Below are 23925 nucleotides of genomic sequence, written 5' to 3'. Positions count from 1 at the left end.
AACCCTTCTAGAATTTAGAAAATTTTTAAAGGTTTTTCATCCTGAACATTATCTTAAATGCCAGCGCTTCTACAGGCAGATTTTCTAAATAGCACAATAACCAGTTAAAAGGAAAAATGCTGGCTGGCATGGAGGAACTCGATTTAGAAAGGTCGAACTGCTTTACTAAATGGAGTAATACAAAATTTAAGCAACATTTATGAACATTTAAGCAACATTAATTAAGCAACATTTATGACCAACATTCTGACATGCCCATATAAGCACACGTAAAGAAACAGAAAACCAGAGTTGTTGGCCATATCTTAAGCTTCTCAAACTAAGAGATGAAAACTGAAACAAACCAAACAACCAAATAAACAACAACAAAAACCCAAATGAAAATGTCTGGGTTTAAATCATAAGCTCAAGGCTTTTTGCAGGGCTACTGAAAACTCTATTTTAAATTGGACCAAACAGATTTCAGCCATTTTCACATATCTAAACACAAAGCTAAAATGTCATAGCAAGGAACAGTGACAGGAATGTGCCCTAAAACCCACTGCTGGTAATTCTTCTCTAGCAGAAGTCAATTAATTTTTTTTAAAGTTGTCAGGCCATTTGTTATGTCAAGTTTTTAGAATCAGCCTTAGTTTACAAAACTTTCAGACATGTGCTGTTTAAAAAAAAAAACCAAGAATCAGTAGTTGTGTCCTGAAGGTGCAAAAAAGCTCATTCATCCCAGACTCAATCTAGAATATGACAAGTCTTTTGTGAGCTCTTAATGAAGAGCTTTCAGAGATATTTTTTGCTTTTTTAAATTGTCACCAGATCCAAGCCACAGCTTCTCAAACTTCAGTGAACAAGAAAGCTGCATTGAATAATATCTGTAAAATATCCTAAATAATCAAACGTTTGGCATGGTCAACCTTACTTTCTTGTTTTGCTTCACTTTTCTTCAGCTGATGAAGAAGACTGCCACAGCCTCTCAAAACAGTCTTCAATGCTCGTAAACCCCAATCATAGTGTTGCTGTGGTGTCAGAAGCTCCCTAAATTTAAAAACAACAATGTTATAGGTGACAGCACCTAAAATCTTTGTTTGGTGAATGAATCTGCTCTTAATATGGTTTTGGGCAAAAGAGAAACTGACAATGAATTTCAAAGACATAAGCAATGATACTCTGAAATTTTCAGGACTGCGTTCAACATCTGATGTATTTATTATTGTCCCTAACAGCACTAACTAAAACCTGTGAACTTTGTTCTCTCTAGGATGGTCACTTATAACCAAATAGTCACTTGCATTTCATCAATTTCAAGAGTCTGAATTGTACACAATGCTTGTCAATATTTGTAAGTTCACATGCACATTTAGTGAGCATAACAATGAGCAGTACTTTGCTACCTTGAAATTATAACTGTATTCCAGTCATATCTGAACCTCACAATATATTGCAATATTTTTATTTTATAAGTTAAATTAGTTTCTACAAAGATTCACGTGGTATACCATGCAGATTTAAAAGTACTATATGACTCCAAACCTGTGGTTTTATGTCCAGTTTTGTTTCTGAGACATACTTTCTGCAATATCCAAGTCATAAAATATTATAGTAAATTAACAGAGAGCATATGTAGATAGTACCCCTACAGTCATACTCTGGCATGATAAGAAACAAGATAGCAGTGAGATAACCACAAAAGATCAATACTAAAATTTATTTTAAAAAAAGAGGGAAGACTGACTAAGGAAAAAGAAAGAAAAGAAAAAAAAAAGTTTACCTTGCTAGATTAAAAATAGCCACTAATTTTCTACCAAGTATTTTGGCATCCTTAAAGCCTTCTGAATATAAAATCACTTCTGCAATGAGTTCATTGTCTGGATGAGTCATAGCAACTGGTCTGAAAAGTTGTTTGAGGTTATCAGGCAGTTTTTGTCTTCCTCCATAACCTTTTCCAGCAGGATTCAGGGTGATAAAAATTCCAGAATTATGATCCATTTCAACCTATCATTAGAAGACCATTTTAATTCTGCATAGCCATATTGAGAAACGCATGTTAGACTATGCTTAGTTACAGGAGTCAGTTTTTAAGTCTGACCCAGCTGTTTGTAGATTATTGTTACAAGAAGAAAATAAGTAAGTTTTACTGTACCTTTTTGCCAAGCATCTCACATACAGGACTATGCATCTTCAATGCATGTTGAATTGTCTGAATCTGCATGGATACTGCAGACAAAACAGCTTCCTCAAGCCTATTAAATTCATCAAAACAGCCCCAGGCACCACACTTCACTAAGCCCACAAATATGCGTCCCATCGACTTCACATCAATGCCCTTAAAATTAGAAAGAATACTATCAAAATTCAAATAACAAGGAAATAATGAGACTTTCCACCCACCCATTAAAAATGTCATTGGAAATATCCTCAAATTTCTAATGGAAACTGACAAATTATCAAAAATGTTTCTAGAATATAATATTGCTTTATGAAGTATGGGCATAAATATCCATTTATAAATGATACAGAACTATATTCACCTCATCACAATTAAAGACTAATACTTGTCTTCCAAGAAGTCCACCTAAGGCCTTTACTGATTCTGTCTTTCCAGTTCCAGCTGGACCATAGGGATTTCCCCCAAGGCCCATCTTCATAGCCTGAGTAAGAGTCAGGTAACACTTATCTGTCAAAGGTGTATAAACAAGCTTAGGGGAATTGCCCTGCAGAAACAAAACAAATTGTATTGATTGGTAGACATAAATTGTTGATGAAGTAATTTCATTCATAAGACATTAATTTCAAAATAGAACACAACTGTCTCATTAAGTATATGAATTTGTTTACAGTTACGAAGTTTTCCTGATTATATATCAAATGTCAAAGCATTTTGGAAATATTTTTAGAAAACAGAAAAAGGTTCAAACGCAACTTACAATTACCCCATCAATATCAAGAATGAAAATTATTTCCCTATCTTTTAGTATTTTCCATGAAACAGCATGCTAAGAACCAAACAAAGCTGAAAAAATGGCAACAATTAGGATGCAACCAGCACCATATGTGAAATGACAAAGTATTTGACACATATATAAAAGACACCAGGTAAAAATTAAAAATACCACACCTGATATTCGTAAGTATATTGGAGTTCGGCATCTACCATCTGCACGTAACATTTTTGGTCTTTCATATAAAATCTCAGCTGCTTTTTCCAAGCCCAGTCTTCAACACTGTGAACCTGAGCTTGATTCAACTGCTTTACCACATCAATGTTATGAATGATATCAAGAATCAGAGCTTTAAGCTTTAGCTCAAGGATTCCTGATTCTGCAAATAAATAAAAAAAATAAAAATGTTTTTAAAAATCGCATTCCAGGAGTGTTTACAGCTATGCCAGCCTCAGTAATTACTGTGTCACAATCTGTTAATTGCTCTGCTGTAGATCTGAAAACCATACTATACCAGTACAGAGATTTTACTCTAATTAGGGTGATATGGAATTACCAGGTTGGGTGCATTAACTGTACTCAGAGAACTTACAAGTTTAATTTAGTTTCATTTGAAAGAAATCCAATTGGTGTGCTCCTATACCATTCACTGATGGGAATAAAACCAAAGTACGTGGGCATAATAGGCAACTCACTTTGAGATCACTCCTATTATCCAAAATCAACAGTTACTTAATTGCACAATAGATGGAAGGAACAGTACTGTAACTTCTGATAATTCTCTAATGGATACAGCAAGACCACAGGAAAAGACCTTAGATAAAGAACCACTTTACAGACTGATGAAGGTGGGTGGCACGAATCCTATTCTTAATATATCAGATGTTAACAGATCATAAATTTTGAACTAGAATTTAATACAGTGAGCCACCATACAAATGTGGTGGAAGATTGTTAACTACATGTCAAATTGAATCCTTTTTATATGTTCAGGGTAAGAGCCATCTCACCCCACCTACACTATAGAATTTTATATCTGGGGCAGTCATCCAAAGCTCCCCTTCTGGTCAAGACAGAATAAGCACTCAAACCAAAATTATTCTAACCTATTTCGACAATGAGAGTCAGAACAATCAGCAACTTCACGAACTCAGACAGAGACAGATATATAAAATGTTCTGTTTAGATAAACAGAATGTCAAATACTATACAACTACATAATCACTGTAAAAAATTATATATTAATTGTCATATTTATACCTGTACTTCCAGTATCTTCTATACTAGTATCGATGCTAGTATAATGTTCCAGTTTAGCCATGAGTTCTGATTCTAATTGCTGCAGAGTATGGTCTTTGATAGCACTTTCAACATCTTCAGTGAACTGAATTTGTTCTGCCAAGGAAAGAATCTTTGGAAGAGAAAGTTCAAATTACATTTTATAAATACAGAAGACATAAAGAAAGAAAGTTTTTCCATTCACTTCTGATTTTGTCTTATGTCTGATATTTAAAATACTTCACTGTATCATTTTTGAACAAAGCCATGCATTTGATATGCTCTAAGAACAAATACAGCCCTCTTAAAACCTGACAAAACTTAGCAAAAACTTACAACATAATTGAATACTGCAAGCCCCTTAGCTGTTCTACAGCATGTGTGAAGTATCTTTTCCCATTTAATGATATGTCAGATGGAAAGTACCATACTGTAGGCATGCTGAGCCCCTATTTAACAGGCTTAAGAGCAATTCCGACTTTTTGCGTCACTGATCCGCTAATATGGCATTTTGCATTCCAGTTTCTAACACTCCATTTATGTTCTAATTACTGTCTGAGCTATGAAGGTTCGATCCAACTGGGAACTGGGAAGATCTGTACCAAAAATATTCCAGCAGTTATGCCAGTCTGAAGATTTGTAACGGTAACTACATTCCGGGGGCAGAGAGAGTAACAACAGTCCTGTGAGGGAGTGACAGACAGGATCGCTGAACAAAGGGCACTGGGTGATGCAACAGTAAGGGATCACAAAAACCAATAAAATGGGGCTGAAGTGGGGTCACCCCCAGCACTTCTATATCAGCAGGTGCCTACAAGGCACAAATACAGACAAATCCGCCAAACTCTCTTTAGAAACTCAACACGCTGGGGCGTATCCTTAAATGCCTGTACACTAATGCATGGAGTATGGGGAATAAACATGATGAATTAGAGATCTGAGTGCAGCTGCTGGGTTATAATCTTGGGGATCAAGATCTTGGGTGGAGTGTTGCGAAGGAGGGATGCGGTTCATTAGAAAGGATAGGAAAATGAGGAGCTCTGTCTGCAGATGGGTAAGGAGCCAGCTAAGAGCTTTTATGTTAGGATTAATGAGAGGACAGGTCAAGGTGACTTTATACTGGGTGTACCAGAAAGAACAAGTAGATAAGGCCCTCTACAGACAGACAGGAGCAGGCTTAATATTCACAGACCCTCATAGAGGACTTCTACCACCTGCTGGAGGGGCAACACAGCAGGACATAAGCAATCCAGAAACTTCCTGCAGCCCATGGATGACAACCTTCTCAAAGCAATAGAGGAGGAAAGCTGCTTTACTGATCACTGTCAGATTAAAAAGAAACTGAAGCATCTCTCCTACAAGGAAAGGCTGAGAGCTGTGACTGTTTTTCCCAGGGAAGAGAAGGCTCACTGGAATCTTATCAATTTCTATAAATACCTGAAGGGACAGTGCAATGAAGACAGAGCCAGGCTCTTTTCACTGGTGCCCAGTGCCAGGCCCAGAGGCAACGGGCACAAACTGCAACACAGGAGGCTCTGTCTGACCATTAGGAAACACTTTTTAGTGTGAGAGTGACTAAGTACTGGAACAGGTTGCCCAGGGAAGTGGTGGAGCCTCCAATCCTGGAGACAATCACAAGCTGTCTGGACATGGTCCTGGGCAAACCAACTATAGGTGGCCCTGCTTGAGCAGGGAAGTTGGACCAGATGAGCTCTAAAGGTCCCTTCCCACTACAACCATTTTGTGATTCTGTATAATTCACTCTGCTACTGGTCAAAATCACATTACATGTTCGTTACTCTGCTCACACAGCTAAGCTTAGAAATTGTATTTTAATCAGATTCAAGAAGAGCTTTTTTATGTTACTAAGACTTAGCAGGCCTACATGTAACATTCACTATCAACTAAGATCAACATTTACATAAAATTTAATAAATTCAACTTGATGTTAGATCTGGTAAATCTAAGACTACACAGTGGTATTGCTGGATCAACTACTACCTGGGAAGGAAAGAGCGATGGATCAATTGAACGTTGGGATCTTTTTCCAGCATCAACACAATCAATTAACATTTTCTTCAGGGTCTCCTTCATCTCTGAAGCCAAACTGTTTAGCCACACCTGACAAAGATGAAAAAACCTCAAAAGTTAACATCACAAAATAATTTCTTAAAGATACTTGAACAATACTTGGATGTGATTCTCTTACCTCCACATCATTTGACAGAAGAACTTTATTTCTAAGTGGAACAATTTCTCCTTCTGCAGACTTCATGGCAGCTATGTATTTAAACTCTTCATCAAAGCTCACACTATTAATACCTATTAATCAGACAATGGCAATGAAGTTATATATGTTCAAGTCAAACATTTATTCCTTAGTGTCTAGTAGAAGAAAGAGAAGAAAAAAGCCTGCAACAGTTTACTTAGCTTTGAAGAACCTTATTACTAAATACATAAATTTATTTCACAAATGAAGATTAATGCATTACCAGCAAAAAGTTTCTTTAGATGAGACTGGATAACCAGAGGATTCGTGGACTGCCCTAAAATTTCTAATAAGTCATCATCTCCAATGAAATAGAATCTTGGAAATGCTGAGCGCTTTTCCTATATAAAAACAAAATAAATCAGTTTTGCTGATTTAAATTCAGACTTACTGACTTTCTTTATAGAAAACTAAATTAATGGCAACTGTACCTCCAAAACCTCATTCAAAGATCTCTGACATCTCTGAAGCTGGTCAAGTATGGTAACTAAAGTATTTCTCATTCTTGTCCGGGCATTCAGTGACGTTATCCTATTGTCACTCTTGATATCTGACATAATAGATCTTGACAGAAAAATATTGCATAATTCATTAAAAAGACATTACAATTACAATTTAAATCTGAGTATGATATATAAGTAGTTATGTAAATAAAAATTAAAGCACAGGTAAGTCATATAAATACCTCTTATGGAACTTTCAGTTTTCAGTATTAACTATGAAACATTTCAGAATTTATATCAATGTTTCACCAATGAAATTTAATAACAAGTGTTTTTTGCTAAAATTTCTGTACCCAAAACCAAGAAAATGAAACTCAACTTTTTTCCAAGAAGTCATTTTAACTCAAAACAAGATAGATAATGGTACATAATCTTTCTACATTTTAAAAATCTCTTTCCTTTTTATCTTGTTGACTTGTTTAGAACAAATAAACCATCTGTTTCTCCTAAAAGTCCATCTGTGTACTTTCTTAGTGAACAAAGTGCTTGTCTACAACAAGAAATTAAAAAACGAGTTTCAATTAACAAGACTGATCTTGTGTTTTCCTGCCTTATCTGTGATCTTTGACATTTCATGTGATTCCTTTCTTCATATGTACCCACATAATGAAACTTACATTACCACCTTTATTCAGATCTAAGTCACTGCCACACATCTATACCTACTAAATTCCTGTTGCTGACCTTAATGTCCATATATATTCCAACTGTTTCATGTATTTTCACTAGGAAGAACATTCTGGTCTACAAGTATCAAAGATACTATGAAAAATTATTCACACTCCCAACACTAACCTAAAATCTTCATCAACTCTGTTAAAACAAGCCTGCTCTTTGGGCAAAGCTCCACGACCAAATATTGGTTCCAAATAGACCCATTTCCTTTGAATTTGGTTTAAGTTCTGCAGACACTCATCCAAGTCCGCCAGCTTTTTTTCCCAGATGGACACTTTATCTTCAAAACCTTTGTAATATGGAGAGTCTTTGAGTGACTGTAGAAGGCAACGATGATCTCCAACTTGGTTGACTATGTCTTTCCAATCTTTAATAAGCCTGATAGTCTTGCCTTGGCTATCTTCATAATCTGTTAATGTAAAGACAGCTCCAACTCCCCAGAGTTCAAGTTCACGTAATGCTTCTCTGATTGTGACTTCACCTTGGGCCCGACAATTCAAATCCTATTTAAAAGCATAAATAGATTTAATTTGACACTATAGAGCTTGCCATAAACTTTCCATTCACAAATGTAAAAAATAATATTTCTATAGTGATATAGATAAGCAAACAGAACGTGACTTACTATGCAAACTAAAACATAAAATGTTGTACCTTTATTTGAATTCATCCATACCTTAAGTTCTGTTGCTTTTTCTATAATGGCATCTGTCACTTTCAGCAGATCTCCAAATAGCAAACTCTCAAGTGTAGTGCCTCGGGGAAGACCCAGCAGACGAAAGAGACACAGCCAATGGTCCGCAGAAAGATGTTCTCCTCTTACATATTTTAGGAGTGGAATTATCACCTATAGGAAAAATGAATATGTGAATCCATTCAATCTTTATGAAAATTTTGTCTATTTGATCACACTGACACACTATGCAAACAAAACAAAAACGTATATTCTTAAATTGAAGTACATTTTTTGGGTTTTTTTAAATTCCTGGATTTAATGTTTAGGAGTGTAAGGCTGAGGAAAGCTCATCGCTAAACATATGTCTGTGTAAACTGTAATGACCCTCCTGTTCACTGTAAGGAACTAAAACATCCTCAAAAGTTAGTGAAATGTTCAAAGCAGTATCAGAAGATTATTTTGTTTAATTGTAACTGATTTATTATAAGAACTAAACAATGAGTTACAAAATGAAGTATATTACCCAATAATACCAAAACATTTTTTGCTTTATACCCTTTTTTGTGATTAGCAACTTACTTTATATTTGTCCACTTCTTTTTGCAACTTTACTGTCATTACAGAATGCTCTTCCATCTTTCTCATTTTGTCATGCCAGTTAAACAAAAATTCTTCAAATAAATAAGTTTTACTCCTGCATACAAATCAAATATGATAAGGTAATAACAACACAGTACTACAGTCACACATAAATGTCCATGCAAAACAAAGTAACAAAGTCATACCTAAAAGTAATCCAGTCTTCTTTGGCTTTTTCCTGAAAACCTTGATAAAACTCTTCATACAATGCCCAGACTTCTGCACAACTCTTAATATCTTGACATATATCTTCTGACAATGAGAAGTCAGGTTCTTCCAATTTAAAATGATGGCATTCTTCACTAAATAAAAAGTTGACTGTATTATGCATGAGATTATTCCATTGTACATTTACAGTGTAAGAGATCGTATCATATGGAAATAATTATACTCTTTTAGGAAAAGCCACAGGCTTCATTGAAGAACATTGCTGCCAACTGCAATTTCCTTTTAGCCTCCTACTTGAATAGAAATAATAACGGAATATGAAGGATAACTCTCCTACACAGTGATCTTCTCCCATACTCAAAATTATTTTCCATAAACTTTCATTTCTTTCGCATTTATGACTTCATGCCCAAAAAATACAAAGCTTGAAAGAAAAGAATTTTTAATTGATTGTTTCTTCCAGTTAGGTAGAAAGAATACACCAATTTTATTTACTCTCACATTTAAGTGCCAAGTTAAGAATTTACATATAAAACTTTGCCCACACGAGATCTGAGCTTACTGAAACTAGGCAAATGGAGTGCACATTCTTTCCTCTTGCACAACATTCTATCAGACAGGACATGTAGGAAATGGGAAACATGAGTTCTTGCCCACTTAAATTACAAGAGGATTGAAGTAATAACTCCTCCTTCTTGGACCAATATCCCAAACCTCAGTGAGACTTTCAGAAGTCAGAATCAAGCCTTTAGTGTACAGACTCCCTTATGTGAAAGCCCAAGAGACTTCTTAAACTTTTAATTCAAGAAAAGTCTAGAAAAAATTCAGCTTGAGAAATTCCTGTTACATGAAATCAACAGAAAGGGCCCTGGAACAAACTATAAAATATATGTAATACCAAAAAAAAAAATTAATTCTGTATTTTATCTGTTGTAGTAAATACTAGTTAACGTATTGCTGAAAAAAAATCCATACATTAATGAATCAAGTATATAAGGAAATAAACATACATACATGAGCTTTTCTTTCACAGTTTCAAGTTCATCAAATTCTATTTTTTTTTCCTTTATGATCTGAGCACTTTTCTCAAGCACATCCTGACCACCTGTTTCAATGACATCATCACTTGGCTTTAGCTGATCCCAACGAGCTTTGAACTTTTCCAGATCTTGAAGATACACATTAATGCGTGAAATCACATTGCCTTTCATCACTTCAATCTGTAAAGCAAGAGATAAAATGAAATTCCTTCAATGGTTTGTAACTACAACTATGACAAAAACCAAAGAATCAACTTCAAAACTTGATAAAATATCAGTAACTACAACTTGCTCAAAATCCCAAATCCCCCTCTTCAACTGTACAATACCCATCTTCATTCTCCTGTTTGGTCTGGTTTGGTTTGTTGCTTTTTTTTTTTAAGAAAAAAAAAAAAGAGGCCACTATTTATTTGGTTTTGCACTGGTATTTGAAACCCATTTATTCAGCCTATGCTACCTATTTAGCCTGTGCTTTATAGTATGGCCTACTGATATGTTCAGTAGAACTTCAAATTAGTTCAGGAGTTTGCCTATTGACTGGAATTACAGGACTGAGCACAGTTTAGCAAAATTGTGCAAAAAGAAAACAACAAGCATCAGTACTAAAGCCATGATAATGTAATAAATATGCTATCTTTAACTGTTAACTTGTTTTCTTCAGCTAACTACTGCATTCATTAAGCCATGTCTGTCAACATCTTTGTTTGAGAGGGAAGTACAACAATGTGACATTCATTTCAGCATCAGTTCTACAGAAGATTCACCTAGTTATTGTTTAAACAGTTTAAGTATTCTTCCTTTAGAGGTTCTCCTTCAACTCAGTAACGTTGGTGTTAACACTGAACTGAGAACATTTGGGGATTAAATCTAACTAAAAAGTATTTCTCCAGACTTATTTGAAATTATTTCAACATTTTCAGGAAAAATATTAATTATTCATTCTTACCTGTTCTGTAATCATAAGCTGGTGGCTTTCCATCATCAATTCAAATTTATCCCATGTGGCTCTCAGGTTACTGATAGTATCTAAACCTGCACCAGACACAGTTCGCAGAAGTTTGTTTTTATCTTCAGCCTCTTGAAACAGGAGAAAAATCTAAATTCAAACAGATTAAAAATATTTGTGTATGCAAAAATTCAGCAAATGCTGTTTATCCAAACTCTAAGCAAACACAAAAGAATTATGAGCAGTGGATGGACAATTTATATGCTTATATACAGCTGCTTTTATAATACTGTTTATAGACTAATATTAAAACACTGGAAAAATAGTATCTGTGCTATTTAGAGAAATTCTAAATCATGATCCTGACATAAGATATAAAGAACTGAATGTCTGCAATGAAACAGGCAAATGCCTCTTGAGATCCACTCAATCACATTCAACAACAGCAGCACAGCAATAAGTTTCAGTAAACGTGTATTTATGTGTGATGGGTCTGGCTGGGAGGGAGTTCACTTCCTTCATAGCAGCTCATATGGTACTCTGTTGTACATCTGTGATGAAAAAATACCAACAACATGATAATGTTTCACCTATCACTGAACAGTGCCCTTTCTTTTCTCTCTTTCATTTTTCATGCACTAATGGAACTGCTCTGATTTCAATCCATGAAGTTCCTCATTCCTACTCTTACTTTGCTTTTCTCCTGTCCTGTTGGGGGTGGGGGAGACTATTCCATTGAGTGAGGAGGTGAGCAAGCAGCTATGTGGTGCTTAGCTACCCACAAGAGTTAACCCACATCAATACAGAATAACAAAAAGCAGAAATAGTGACACTTCAAATAAACAGAAATTATATTCATATAAAAGAGCACAATTTTTTTCACCTGATAACAGTAACAATAGAAGAGTGACTGACGATATTAGTGACAAACAAAATTCTAGTAGATAATGATGAAATGACATAAACGTGAAAAAAATTCATTTCACATGGACAAGTTGAGTTCTGAGCCAACAACTGCAGTTCAGCATTGACATCTAGGGGTTATGACAGCCAGTTTTACCAAAATGACAGCTTACTGTCAGCAGCAGAAAGTAAATCAAATGTTGGGAGTCACAAGGATCAAAGAGAGAATACAAAATATAATACTGCTATTTCATTATATGTCCATGGTTTGCTCACATCTTAAAAACTCTACAAAATTCTGTGTGTGCTATTTTTCTGTTGGCCCCACAAAAAAAGATTATTGCAAAACTAGTAAAGACTTACCAAAGAGCAACAAGGATGACTTAAGTTTTAAGTACGCTTATGTATAAAAGAACTCTTCAATCTAGAAAAGCAATGGCTGATACGGGACACAAGAAGGAACAGTACAATGGTGCATCATGAAAAGGATGAATAGTGACTGACTGGTCTGTATCTCTTCCAATGTACTACTTGACTGGTATGAAGTTAACACATTGGCAGGTGAAGAAAAAAAATAAAAGGTGGTGTCCCTCACATAATGGGTAATTAAGCTATACTTTACCAGAGGACATCCGAGATGTCAAAGGTATATGTGCTTTCAGGAGGCAAGGTTGTGTCAGGAACCACAAAAATTGAAAAAGGTTCTAGTTAGAGGCTGCAAGTGTGGGAAAGCATCAAATGAGCTACCCTGATTTCATATATATCTCCTGGACAGGCACTTCATTCTACCGTTGGAGACAAAATATTGTGCTACCTGGACCACTAGCCACTACATGTTCTAAACTAGTTATATTACATGGAAGTTTTCATACTTAGAAAGCAATTACATAACTGTTGTTCTGGATAATAATAGTATCTTACCCCTTCTTTTCGTTCACGTAGGTTTAAATATTTTAAATTGTCTTCTGCTATCTCCTCTACAGTCTGGGGCCTAATCACCAAGGTTTCCATGGCATCATTGAGAAATGAAGAAACATCATTCAAGTGAGCTATATAAAGGTGGAAAACAAAGACGTTGTGATGAAAATATTTGTAGTAATATATATCCAAATCAGACAAACGTAACGTGATAAAACATCATCATAAGATATGATACTGTACACAAAGTATTTGCCTAAAAAATCACAGACCTTATATATACGCTGCTTCAACAAAAACTGCACATTAGTGTTTATGTTTTTTATATGTATGATTTAGACCAGCAGTATTAAAACACCCTCTGAGAATTGAACATTAATACATAAAACATTTATTTATACACTTTCGAAGTCTGCATAGGTCTTTCTTGGGTATATGAAGAAAAGGAGATGTTAAAATTCCTTTGGTGGGTTGTGGGTTTAGTTTTGGTTGTGGGATTTTTTTTGGGGGGGGGGTTCTTTTTTATAAGGAAACTAATTAAAGCCACCTGGCTTTAAATATTGAAAAGATTCATGAAAAAAAATGTCTGATTAAGCTATAATTATTTTTTTTCCTATAGAGTTAGATCTTTTTGGTACTCAGAAATGAGCTGTACAATTCCAGGGAATAGAACATATTCTAGGAAACAATTTTTCAGGCTATGGACTTAATTCACTTTCTGCACAACCCTTGTTTCTTGTATGTGTTTCCTATGCTGATTGTTACATTTAAAGCACAAAGTACTGATATTTCTCATCATCTATATACCTCATTACCTTTTGCCTACCTGGACCAGATGTAGGGAAATAGAGAGATATTTTGCACTCTTTAATAGCTTGCATTTTGACAATTTAAGTGAAAAATAATTCTACAGAATGAGTCTAGAGTATTTAAGATTCTTGACAAAGTATTTCAATTTGTGAAAGAAAAATCTAATAATGTCTTTTAATCAGATTTCATGATGCCTCCTTAAATTACCTTCAAATGCCTAAGAAATTTTTCTCTCTCAAGTATCAAGTAAGTTCTCCTCCCTGAGATGAGAAAAAGCAAAAAATAATGTTTATATGTATTCTTTCACATCCGGAACAGACATGGCCAAAATGAGTGAATGGGAAAGATACACATGGACATCAAGGTGTCTTAAGTCAGGTCTGTAACCAATTACTTTTTTTTACACTGCAATATCTACTGACCACTGTGCCTGAGAGTAAAGTATTTCTTAAAAACAGTATTTACAGTAACACAAATGTCCACAAGTACAACACAAACAAAACAAAAAGCTATTCATTGAAGCTATTTACCTTGGATAGATTTTCTCAAAGAGGTAACAAGAACATCATACAACTTCTGGATGAAATCATCAATTACAGTTTTCACAGGGTTGCAATTAACAGTTAAACAATCTATCCTGATGGTGCTTCAAGACAAAAGATTAAAAAAAATAGCAAATTTTCAGTAGTAAACTTACATGACAATATCTCTAAGATCTGTGTTTATCTACAGTTTACCCTAAGTTTATAGCCTGATAAGAAAAAATTTCCCTCAAATTGCTATAGATAAGAGTTATAGCTTATTGGGATTTTAGCATTGAAATATTTATATGCATTTTGCATATATATATGAAGTTTTAAGGGGACCAAAGTCTAACGCTCTGCTCCTCCAAGTAGTTAGAAAATTGCTTGATTTTACATAACTAACATCACTAAATTCAAAAGGGCTATTTCTATACTCAAAAAGAAAAATATTTTAAGTATTTGTGCAGTCTTTCATGAGAATTTACTAACCCAGGATTCAATGGTGCATAAAAAGAACATAAGGAAAGTCACTGTGAGTCATTTCCAGGCCCCGTATCTAATATCTCACAGTGACCGTAAGTAGATTAAGAACATTTAAAAGAACACTAAGAAAAAGGGCTACCCAATTTGATACCTTCCTGAGTATCTTCCTGCAACACTGATTTTCAACTCATGGTAGTTTCACAGCCACACATTGTTTCTAGCTTTAAGGCACATCAGCCAATTTCTCCCCTATTCATCCCAGTCTGTCCTTGAAGTCATGAAAATCTTTACTAGTCAGATAAAACCCCCTACCAGTGCATTCTCCTGCATGAAATGTCACCATTTTCTCCTTGGTCTGAACATGATTTCTGCCAATTTCATTTGAGAACTCTAGCTGTGCAATACACTAAATTTCATGCAAATATATGTAAGAATAAAAGCCTACAGTAGCATAACCTAAACTATAAGAGGGAAACAAGTCTTTAAATACAGGAATTATTTCATGTATAAACATTTACTAAGTGTGTTCCTAACTGCCCCACATACTCCACATGTACAGAACTTAGCTAAAAGAATTCTTGACGATATCACTATGTTATGTAGTATTTCAGAATCAGCCCTGAATTTTGAGGGGCTTTCCCATCATACCAAAGGAAGAGGAATGTCTAAAAATGAAATTGAAAAAGAAAAATCTAAACATTTTAAAAGCAAATCATTATTTTAAAAAACAACTGAAATTCTGTATCTCAACATAAAAAGAGTGTTTCTATTTTACTGTGATAGACTGTATTATTCAAACAAAATAGTTACACTATACCTTGGAAGGCGTTCTGCTTCTTTTCCTCTCACTTTTAATGCTTTGAAGTTTTTTTCCCAGTCCTGTTTGCTAGAAAGATGTGTCTTCACCAGAGTTTCCATATCTACTTGACCAATAACAATCCATTCCTTCTCAACATTATTTTCAATTTCATGAAAGAGAAATATTTTCCAGACTAAAAATCTCAGTTTCTCAATAATATTAAAATACTTTAAGAATGTTTTCAAGCTAAATGCTACTTCAATTACCTACAGATTCTCCTAGTGCAAAAATCAGGAGGTACAAAATGGTTTGACATATTCACACATTTAATCAAAATGGATTTTGAACAAGAGTAAAAAGAGATCTATAATACTGAGGTTTCAATAGGAACTATACATATGCTTGAAGCCAGGCATGTGCTTAAGTGGTTGGCTTGACATGGATGGAGTTACTAAACTTTCACTTCTATGCCTTGCAGAAAAGGACAATAATGCATAAATGTATCTGCGCAGTTACTTCTAGAATATCTGAAGACTAAAATGATACAAATCTAAAAAAAAAAAAAAGTATGACTCAGTCAAATATTGAAAATACCTTGAATTGATTCAAAACGTCTGTCAGCCTGCTGAACAAATCCTCTGCTTTACTGAAAGCAGTCAGAAAGCCATTTGCATTCCTTTCGGTCATAACAGTGAATATAGACTCTTCCTCCGCTTCACTCACTCCCCTAAACTGATTGGGAATGGAGATGAATCTCTTCATTTCTCTATAATATCGAGCTCGTACTTCTTCAAAAGGAGGTCTGAATTGCAACCAGCCTTGCCTAAAATAAAATCATAACGAAACTAATACTTTACTGTTATCTGAGCCAGAATACTTCCCTAATAAGAAAAAAGAAAGTATCTTACTTGAATGTTAGATCAAGATTTATTTCTGGTAAGTTCTCATTGAGTGCTTCTAAGCCCATTTGATACTGATGCTCCAGGGCTTTGTAAAGTTGATGATTCCAGTGCTGTCTCCAAGCTTTCATATCACGTGATTTGAAACCCTAAAAATTAACAATGTTATTTTTATTTTTTTATTTTATTCCTCAAGCTGTAACTGTAAGATAAAACCAAAGATGGTACAATGCCCAAAGCCTGGGATCTTAGAAAAACTCAGAGACACATCACATGGAAGTGGTCATGGCACCAAGCCTTTCAGAGTTCAATGAGCACCTCAACAGTGCCCTCAGTCTTTGGGTTTAGTTTCAAACAGCCATGCAAGGAGCAGGGAGTTGCACGCAATGATCCTCGTGGGCTCCTTCCAACTCAAGCATAACGTACGGTTGGACTCGATGATCTTAAAGGTCTTTTCCAACCTAGTCATTCGGTGATTCTGTGATAACCACCTCACTGAGGTTCAGCGACCTTTGGTTTACTATCACACTCTTCAAGGTTACTGTAAAATGCACAGGACTCTGCTAGAAGATACAGAGCTGGCTGAATGAGAGACCTAAATCTGCATCACACCTTTCATTTGCTTACCGTACGCAAGCTATCTTTTAAGCAGCCCTTCGGAAAATTCAGGCATTCTTCCACATATCAAAGTTCACTAATAAGTAGATAAAAGATTTTATCTTAAAAGAATTCAGATTTTCATTTGAATCTGCTACATTGTACTGTAAGGATGGTGTGAAGCCGTATCCTATCAAGTCTGTAAATAATCATTTGAAAGCCATCCAGGGATTTTTAGAAGGGCAACACTAGTTACAAAAGAAACTTAAAACTTCTTCCAGATTAAGGGGTTCTCTTCTTAATAAACTGGAGAGAGATTTAAAGCCAGGGCTTTGGAGGCAGTCCAAGGCTGCTGCAGAAAGCTACATGGTTGAGGTCTGCCCCACCGTTCAAGGCTGCCCAGAGGAACTCTTCCAACAGAAAGATTCCTGAGATTAAGGAAATCTGAAATTGTCTCAATTAAGCCTTAGGCAATTATAAATAGGATTTTTTAAAAAATAAGTAAAACCTTGATGACAACAGCAGTAAGTCTATACCACCTTGTATTATGGATGGTGAAAACAGGATACACTTGATTAAGTTTTATCACTCCTAGTCAAGGACAAAATAGAAGTGACTGAATACAGTTTAGTTAATTTTCCACATAAAATATTCTGTAATTCCAAACCTATTTTCAAACAGTTCTTAAAGCAAATACAGACTATTCATTTTCACAAAATATACTGACTTTGAGATAAAAATTTGCAAACTAAATTTCAAAAGAAATTATGAAGTAAAAGATGGATCATAATATGAATTAGTCATATTATCCTGAGAAGATGGAAAAATTTTAAGAAAAATACAGTAAAAATACTGCATTTATTTGACTGGCAAATAGCAGATAAAATCATCTGGGTTTGCATTATAAAGACTAAGAATGCCATATTCATTAAGAATATAGGCCTATTATTGCTGAAGGCTGTAAGAAAAATTAAACTGACTTGAATGACACCTCAGAATAACTCAGGTAATAGTAATATCACCTAGTTACTTTGCCAATATGATACTTAAATCAAAATCTTAATCATTTTACTCAATGATCTTTAGAGTCTTTTCCAATCTAAATGGTTCTATGATACTATTCTAAAAGTTGACCATTGGTAAGTGAACAAATAAAAATATGTTTTTTTCATTATTTCAGGCAAAACTGCATTTTAATTCTAAACTCTATACATTTGCTCTATTCTGCCTTGGGATCACTCATACCTGTACCAATTTCTTTATTTACCTTGCATTAATGGCTCAGACACAACTGATCTACAAGACCTAAGGTTCTTCCATTTCTTCATCTAACCCCTGTTATCTGACTAAGTGTTGTTTTTCTCCCGTTACTACTATGACACTAACCACATTATCCTTGTATCCTCATCCTCCTCATATGAGATTCTACCTCGCATCTGGCATCAACTAGTAGACAGCCAGTTTTCCTGAACTAGCTAGCAACTCCTTAATCAAAATTCATTCAATCATCTCTGAGTCTTAAATCTTGATTACTGTTGAAAAGTCAAATGTTCACAGTTTGCAATATGATAATGACACCCTGCCTGTGACTCGAGGCTGGCAAAACCAGTTCTGAGTTCCTGGAGTCCATCCTTCCAACGCTGCTGCTGCCGAAGTAGGTCAATATTCATGAGCGATATAACCTGTTAAAAGAATTTTAAAGGATAATAGACATTTTCATCACCATGTAAATGAAAGAAAGGGTTAAGTAAGCTGTAAGAGATGAGATTTCAATTTCACCTGGAAAACATACCTTTTCAACGAAGTTTATATGCCACTTTCTTAGTTTCCTGTTTTCAGTGGAAAGTCGTTCAGCAGCAGCTTGGAGTTTCTGGATATAAGCTTCCAATTCTCTAGGATTGTCCCATGTTATTTGAGCTTTTCCTCCAGGACTAGATTTTGAATGCTTGAAAAACATACAAACTTTGTGTGATTTAATGGCAGATATATCTACACAGGACATGGTAATATGAGAAAGATGGTTTTATTCCAAGTAAAAAAATGAAGAAGCTCTCACTACTGCCCTAGAGACAAATCACAGCCAATGGGTGTAGCATTATAGCTCCATCAACACAATGGGAAAGGATTAATGCCAGACTTAAAAGAGTTTGAAATAAATTCACTCATGTTGAGACTCCTGCCCCATACACATAAACTGACATCTTAAGCTGAGGTGACACCTTAAATAGCAATAGATCATGAACTGCAAGAACGTTTGGAGTGATTGCCCTGCCAGGAGAATCCCCTGTGAAGTGAAGACACCCAGCAGTGAAATGAAAAAGAGAGAGTGGAATTCTTTCACCTTAATTATCTGTTCAAATGCTAGAGCAGACTGTAACATCATTGGCTTCTGACTTGCAATCATTTGTTGATCAATAGAATTATAGAAATGTGCCACCTGCAAAAATGGAAAGATTAAATTTACAAGAACTGATAAAGACACTTACATGCCAATAAATTTAACACAGGATATTTCTGAAATGCTTGTCTGATCAGTACCATTAACAAATGACAGTTAACTATAAAAGTAAAATGTTTACAAAAATAAGTACATATGCAATGCTAATGTCTTCTGATCCTGCCTTCTAGTGATGAATTCTAATACCAAAAGACTGTTAGGCACCTGAGGTGATTATACTTCACTCTAAGTGAAGTAGGTACAGTCTGATATTCAGTCTGAATAGTTCCATTATTTTATGCAAATGTGGGCATGTAGGGCCATTTCATAGGCCTTCAAGTATCCATGAAATTTGCCAGGACCTAAAAGCCATCTATTTACTTCCAGATTGGTAGCTGGAGTAAGAAAGGTACCCTGCAACTCAGTTTAGTTCTCCACACAAAGACATCTAATGTCCTTTGAGATGACTAAGGTTTCCACTTGGGTGCCTGTTAATGATCCAGACCCATGCAAAACTTGCAGATGTTGTGCCATCTCTGTCTTAGCTGTGCAGGTATCTCAGATACCACTAACATCTCACGCACAACACCATTGAGACCGTGTATCTACATTAGAATTTTTACTAATATACACACATTTATTCCTTCCTCTTACAGTGACAGAAGAAAACTTGAAATGGTCTTTAAACTGAAATATAAGCCTGATAAAAGCTTATGTAGCACTGAGTGCAATCAAAAAATAACCCCTTCACAAAACACACATTTCCATTAAAATATAATATGTTTCCAGTTGAAAACTAGCAATGGTAAAGACAAACTCTGTTTTATGACGTTTCCCTTCAGTTGCAATAATCAGAACTGATACTAAAACCAGGAGATGATTTATGATTTGTCTAATTTTTGTATATTTATAAGGTAACTGCAGATGGCTTTAATTCATTTGGTTTCGAAAGAAGTCATGTTCCAAAACTGTAAAGCATTTATTCTTGTTTTCTTCTATGGAGTTGGCTACTCTGTTCAAGAAACAAGTCACTGTCTTGTAGACAAGCACAGTAAAAAGATTAACCACAGTCAGAAAAGATACTAGTCTAGAAAAGCTCTGCTACTAATGCTAGGACGTTATTATGGCATTTAATCTTTACCTGTTTGAGGATGGCCGCCTGCTTACAGAACTTTTGTGCAGTGGTTGCAGCATGTTTTATTTTAGCTGGTATACCAAAACCAAGCGCAGACAGCTGGCGTACTTCTCTTAGCAGAATCACCAAACGATCTGAATAAAGTATGTTTAATGTTCCAGAACTATGATCCAACTCCATTACAGGACTATTAGCTTGGATGCTAAACCAGAATAAAATTAAACATGTTACTAAATATGATGTGACATCAATCCTTTCCTTGGTGCATTTTTACAATAACAAACAATTCTAAAAAGCTCAGTCTTATGCTTTTCTATGTCTACTAAGATTTTAATTCACTCATAAATTATACCAGTAACCTTTCTCTTAATTCAAAGTCAAAGACAAGATGAACAACGCACACTGGTTTTCCTCCAGAAGTTCTTCCAACTTGTTACAATAGTTAATATGTAACTCACAACTACACAGTATTTCTCAAACACACTGGATCCATCATACTCTCTCAAGCCTTCAACAATGCTAAGGGGAAGAAATTCTCTGAGGAAATAATCAGTGGGACAATTTGGTATACATGATCAGAAGCTAATACATCAGCCTATCTTAGATTTTACTCTTTTTTTTTTTCTCTCCTACTGTAGCAATACTTCTACCACCAGCCTTCTAGGCTTCTTTCACAAAAAAACTTCAACTTTACTCATTTTTTTCACTGTTTTTCTCACCTTTTTCTAGAACCCATATCCACTGCATACCCTTTGGCAATGAGCTACCTCACTGAGTACTGGAGTGCTGAACCTATCTGTTATATTCGAGTGTTTTCCTTAAAACAAAAGTTTACACACAAGTATTCTCTGCAACTGCAGACACTTTTTTCAAAGAAGGTCTGCAATGCTCTGGAGATGCAGACAGATGCTGTGTTGCCAATAAATTTTAAAAAAATGTTAAGATAAATTTTACTATCCCATAAAGTAATTTCATTATTTTAGGGAACACAGTTCATGAAGGTGAAAATGATTTTCTTATCCTTCTTTCATCTGCTCTATTTAGACTACAGAATTTCTTGTGAATAACAATTCGTTACTCAGTGTGTCATCTCTGTTTCACAGCTTATACTGCAGATCTCTTCAGTTTCTAGATTATATCAATTGCAACAGACAACAAGCAGTAATAACAAGCAATCCAAATACGGCTTTTATTCCAGGTATTAATAGAAACGTCAAGATGACTTGTTACCACTGTCCAGTGTACTTCACCTCACCAACCAAGACTGGCAGGATGATGAAACACTAATTAATTCTTCCATTTTGTTCCTTAATTTTGTAATTACTTTTTAGTTTTCATTGTCAAGTTCTATTGAATTACACCACACTATATTACAAGATAAAAATTATTTAAACAAGAATGTATTTACCAAAGTCCTGACTTGGGATCTGATAATTCTGACTGGATGTTCCTAGACCAATCATCAAATTGTTCTTGTTCATATACTTTTAACTGTTCCAGAGAAGCATCTGCACTTCGATGAAAAGCTTGAAAACCAGGTAAGTCAGACAGAAGAGCCTCTGCCAGCTTGATCGCATCATCCACCTTAAACACAATCACAAAAAAAAAGCATTTTAACTTCCCCATATTCAATCAGAAAAGAAAAATCACCACAACAAAAATCAGTATTACCAAACATTCAAGTGGTTTTCAAAAACTGATTAGAAAAAAAAAAAGTAAATCCTGAATTTTGTCCCAGATTTTCACATTCCCATTACAGTAAATTGGGTCTGAATACACTGTCCTCCACAAGTGTCTATCACTTTGAAATACCCCAGAGTATCCCACCTGCTCTTTTGTGAACTCTCCATTAAAGGTACAGATTTCCCACGTGTACTTTATTGTATCACTAAGATCGAAGGTACTTCAAATGGGATTTCACATCTACATGTGAACAAACTGATCAAAGCCATAGTCAATACAATCAGAGAACACTTGACAACAATTAAAAAGTTTAGCACAGCCTACAATAGACACCCAGCTGACGAACATCAGCTGTATGGCTCTCTAGGGCTTTAGCGGAAGAAAAAATTGTGAATCCTGAGCTGCTGTTGTTCTCTCTGTAGGACACCTAACACACTAACACATTGAAGACCTTCACCCTTTGTCACATTCAGCAGAAATGAACACCTGAGATTTCTGCAAATCACAGGTGAAGGCCAAAAGAATGGTCTAATACTTTCCTACTTTCATTCAAATCTTACAGTAAATGGCATTTGTGTTAAAAGGAAACATTTTGCTTTTAGATAGTCAACACTCCACAAAAAACATTCCAGAGTTTCCAACTAAAACGTAAATACGAACTAACAAAAATAATGTTAGCTAAAATAGAGTCAAATATGTTTTAACTTTATCCTGCTGTAAAAGAATGCAGAATTGTTTGACATTTAATCCTACTACAGTCTCTGTAGTAAATTCCCTGGCAGGCTGTGACTCAAAAAAGTGCTACCAAAAAGTCCCTTTGATTTCAAGGGGATACTGCAAAGGTTAGTAGTAACAAGTGAGAATTAGGGTGTCAGAATGTGGCTATCTGTAAATATTAAATACAATTTTAAAATGCAAATTAGGGGTCTTCTCAGAATTTTGGTCTTTTTTTGGCATTTCGGTGTCTTACAAAAGGACTGTTTTCTGGGTCAATCAACTTAGCAAGCAGCATCACTGATAAAAAAATCTTGATTATATACCTCTTGTGAAGTCCACAATTTTTCTGTGAGGAATTCCCAATAGAAATCTCAAATGCCATATTTTACACTCTATGACAATATTGTGCCTACATAGTAACAGAATCTGTTACCTTCAGCTCCAGCTGTCGTACCCATATGATATTATTGACAACTTCAGAAAGGTTTTTGCCTGACAGTGGTCCGGAAACATCACCAGGAACACCATGGCATCGAGTTTCGAAGTCTGTCTGATAGTCTAACACAAGCAAAACATTCATTTTAGACCAGAAACCTAATACAACAAGTTTAAAATTATTATTGCAGTTATAAAAATACACTAGGGATAGTGACTTAATTCTAAAAGCAAACAAAGAATTCTAGTATTTGCAAAAAAAAAAAAAACCCAATGCAATTAACTACATTTTTACCTTTGACATAATCTTGAAGTCTTGCTAGCAATGTTTCCCTTTCAAAAAGCAATTCTTTGCTTATATTTGGACGTTTTATCAGTTCCTTATATTTCTGAAATGGCTGAAGAAGCTGGAATACAAAGTTTTTAAAAGTTATCTCTTTCTCCTGAAAAAAAATTAA

General features: G+C 35.1%; 1 protein-coding gene across 1 annotated transcript in view; it reads right to left on the bottom strand.

The window, feature by feature from the left end:
* DYNC2H1 (dynein cytoplasmic 2 heavy chain 1) overlaps nucleotides 1-23925 on the bottom strand; it is a gene marked incomplete at its 5' end in the record, with an annotated part of 161593 nt that overhangs the window by 130004 nt on the left and 7664 nt on the right. The window contains 28 exons of the mRNA XM_084274663.1: nucleotides 914-1029; nucleotides 1763-1986; nucleotides 2135-2317; nucleotides 2523-2705; nucleotides 3110-3312; nucleotides 4194-4344; nucleotides 6213-6332; nucleotides 6421-6533; nucleotides 6704-6821; nucleotides 6912-7044; nucleotides 7779-8161; nucleotides 8335-8505; nucleotides 8914-9028; nucleotides 9120-9275; nucleotides 10156-10361; nucleotides 11128-11277; nucleotides 12952-13079; nucleotides 14289-14404; nucleotides 15583-15710; nucleotides 16159-16387; nucleotides 16473-16612; nucleotides 18644-18742; nucleotides 18853-19005; nucleotides 19402-19497; nucleotides 20639-20834; nucleotides 22041-22216; nucleotides 23466-23590; nucleotides 23763-23874. Of these exons, the coding sequence (XP_084130789.1) occupies nucleotides 914-1029; nucleotides 1763-1986; nucleotides 2135-2317; nucleotides 2523-2705; nucleotides 3110-3312; nucleotides 4194-4344; nucleotides 6213-6332; nucleotides 6421-6533; nucleotides 6704-6821; nucleotides 6912-7044; nucleotides 7779-8161; nucleotides 8335-8505; nucleotides 8914-9028; nucleotides 9120-9275; nucleotides 10156-10361; nucleotides 11128-11277; nucleotides 12952-13079; nucleotides 14289-14404; nucleotides 15583-15710; nucleotides 16159-16387; nucleotides 16473-16612; nucleotides 18644-18742; nucleotides 18853-19005; nucleotides 19402-19497; nucleotides 20639-20834; nucleotides 22041-22216; nucleotides 23466-23590; nucleotides 23763-23874 (4423 nt within the window). The remainder of the gene's footprint in view (nucleotides 1-913; nucleotides 1030-1762; nucleotides 1987-2134; nucleotides 2318-2522; nucleotides 2706-3109; nucleotides 3313-4193; nucleotides 4345-6212; nucleotides 6333-6420; nucleotides 6534-6703; nucleotides 6822-6911; nucleotides 7045-7778; nucleotides 8162-8334; nucleotides 8506-8913; nucleotides 9029-9119; nucleotides 9276-10155; nucleotides 10362-11127; nucleotides 11278-12951; nucleotides 13080-14288; nucleotides 14405-15582; nucleotides 15711-16158; nucleotides 16388-16472; nucleotides 16613-18643; nucleotides 18743-18852; nucleotides 19006-19401; nucleotides 19498-20638; nucleotides 20835-22040; nucleotides 22217-23465; nucleotides 23591-23762; nucleotides 23875-23925) is intronic.

Source organism: Gallinula chloropus, assembly GCF_964237585.1.
Source record: "Gallinula chloropus genome assembly, chromosome: 1".
Taxonomy (NCBI): domain Eukaryota; kingdom Metazoa; phylum Chordata; class Aves; order Gruiformes; family Rallidae; genus Gallinula; species Gallinula chloropus.
The sequence above is the reverse complement of the archived record's forward strand: the minus strand, read 5'-3'. Positions and strand labels throughout refer to the sequence as shown.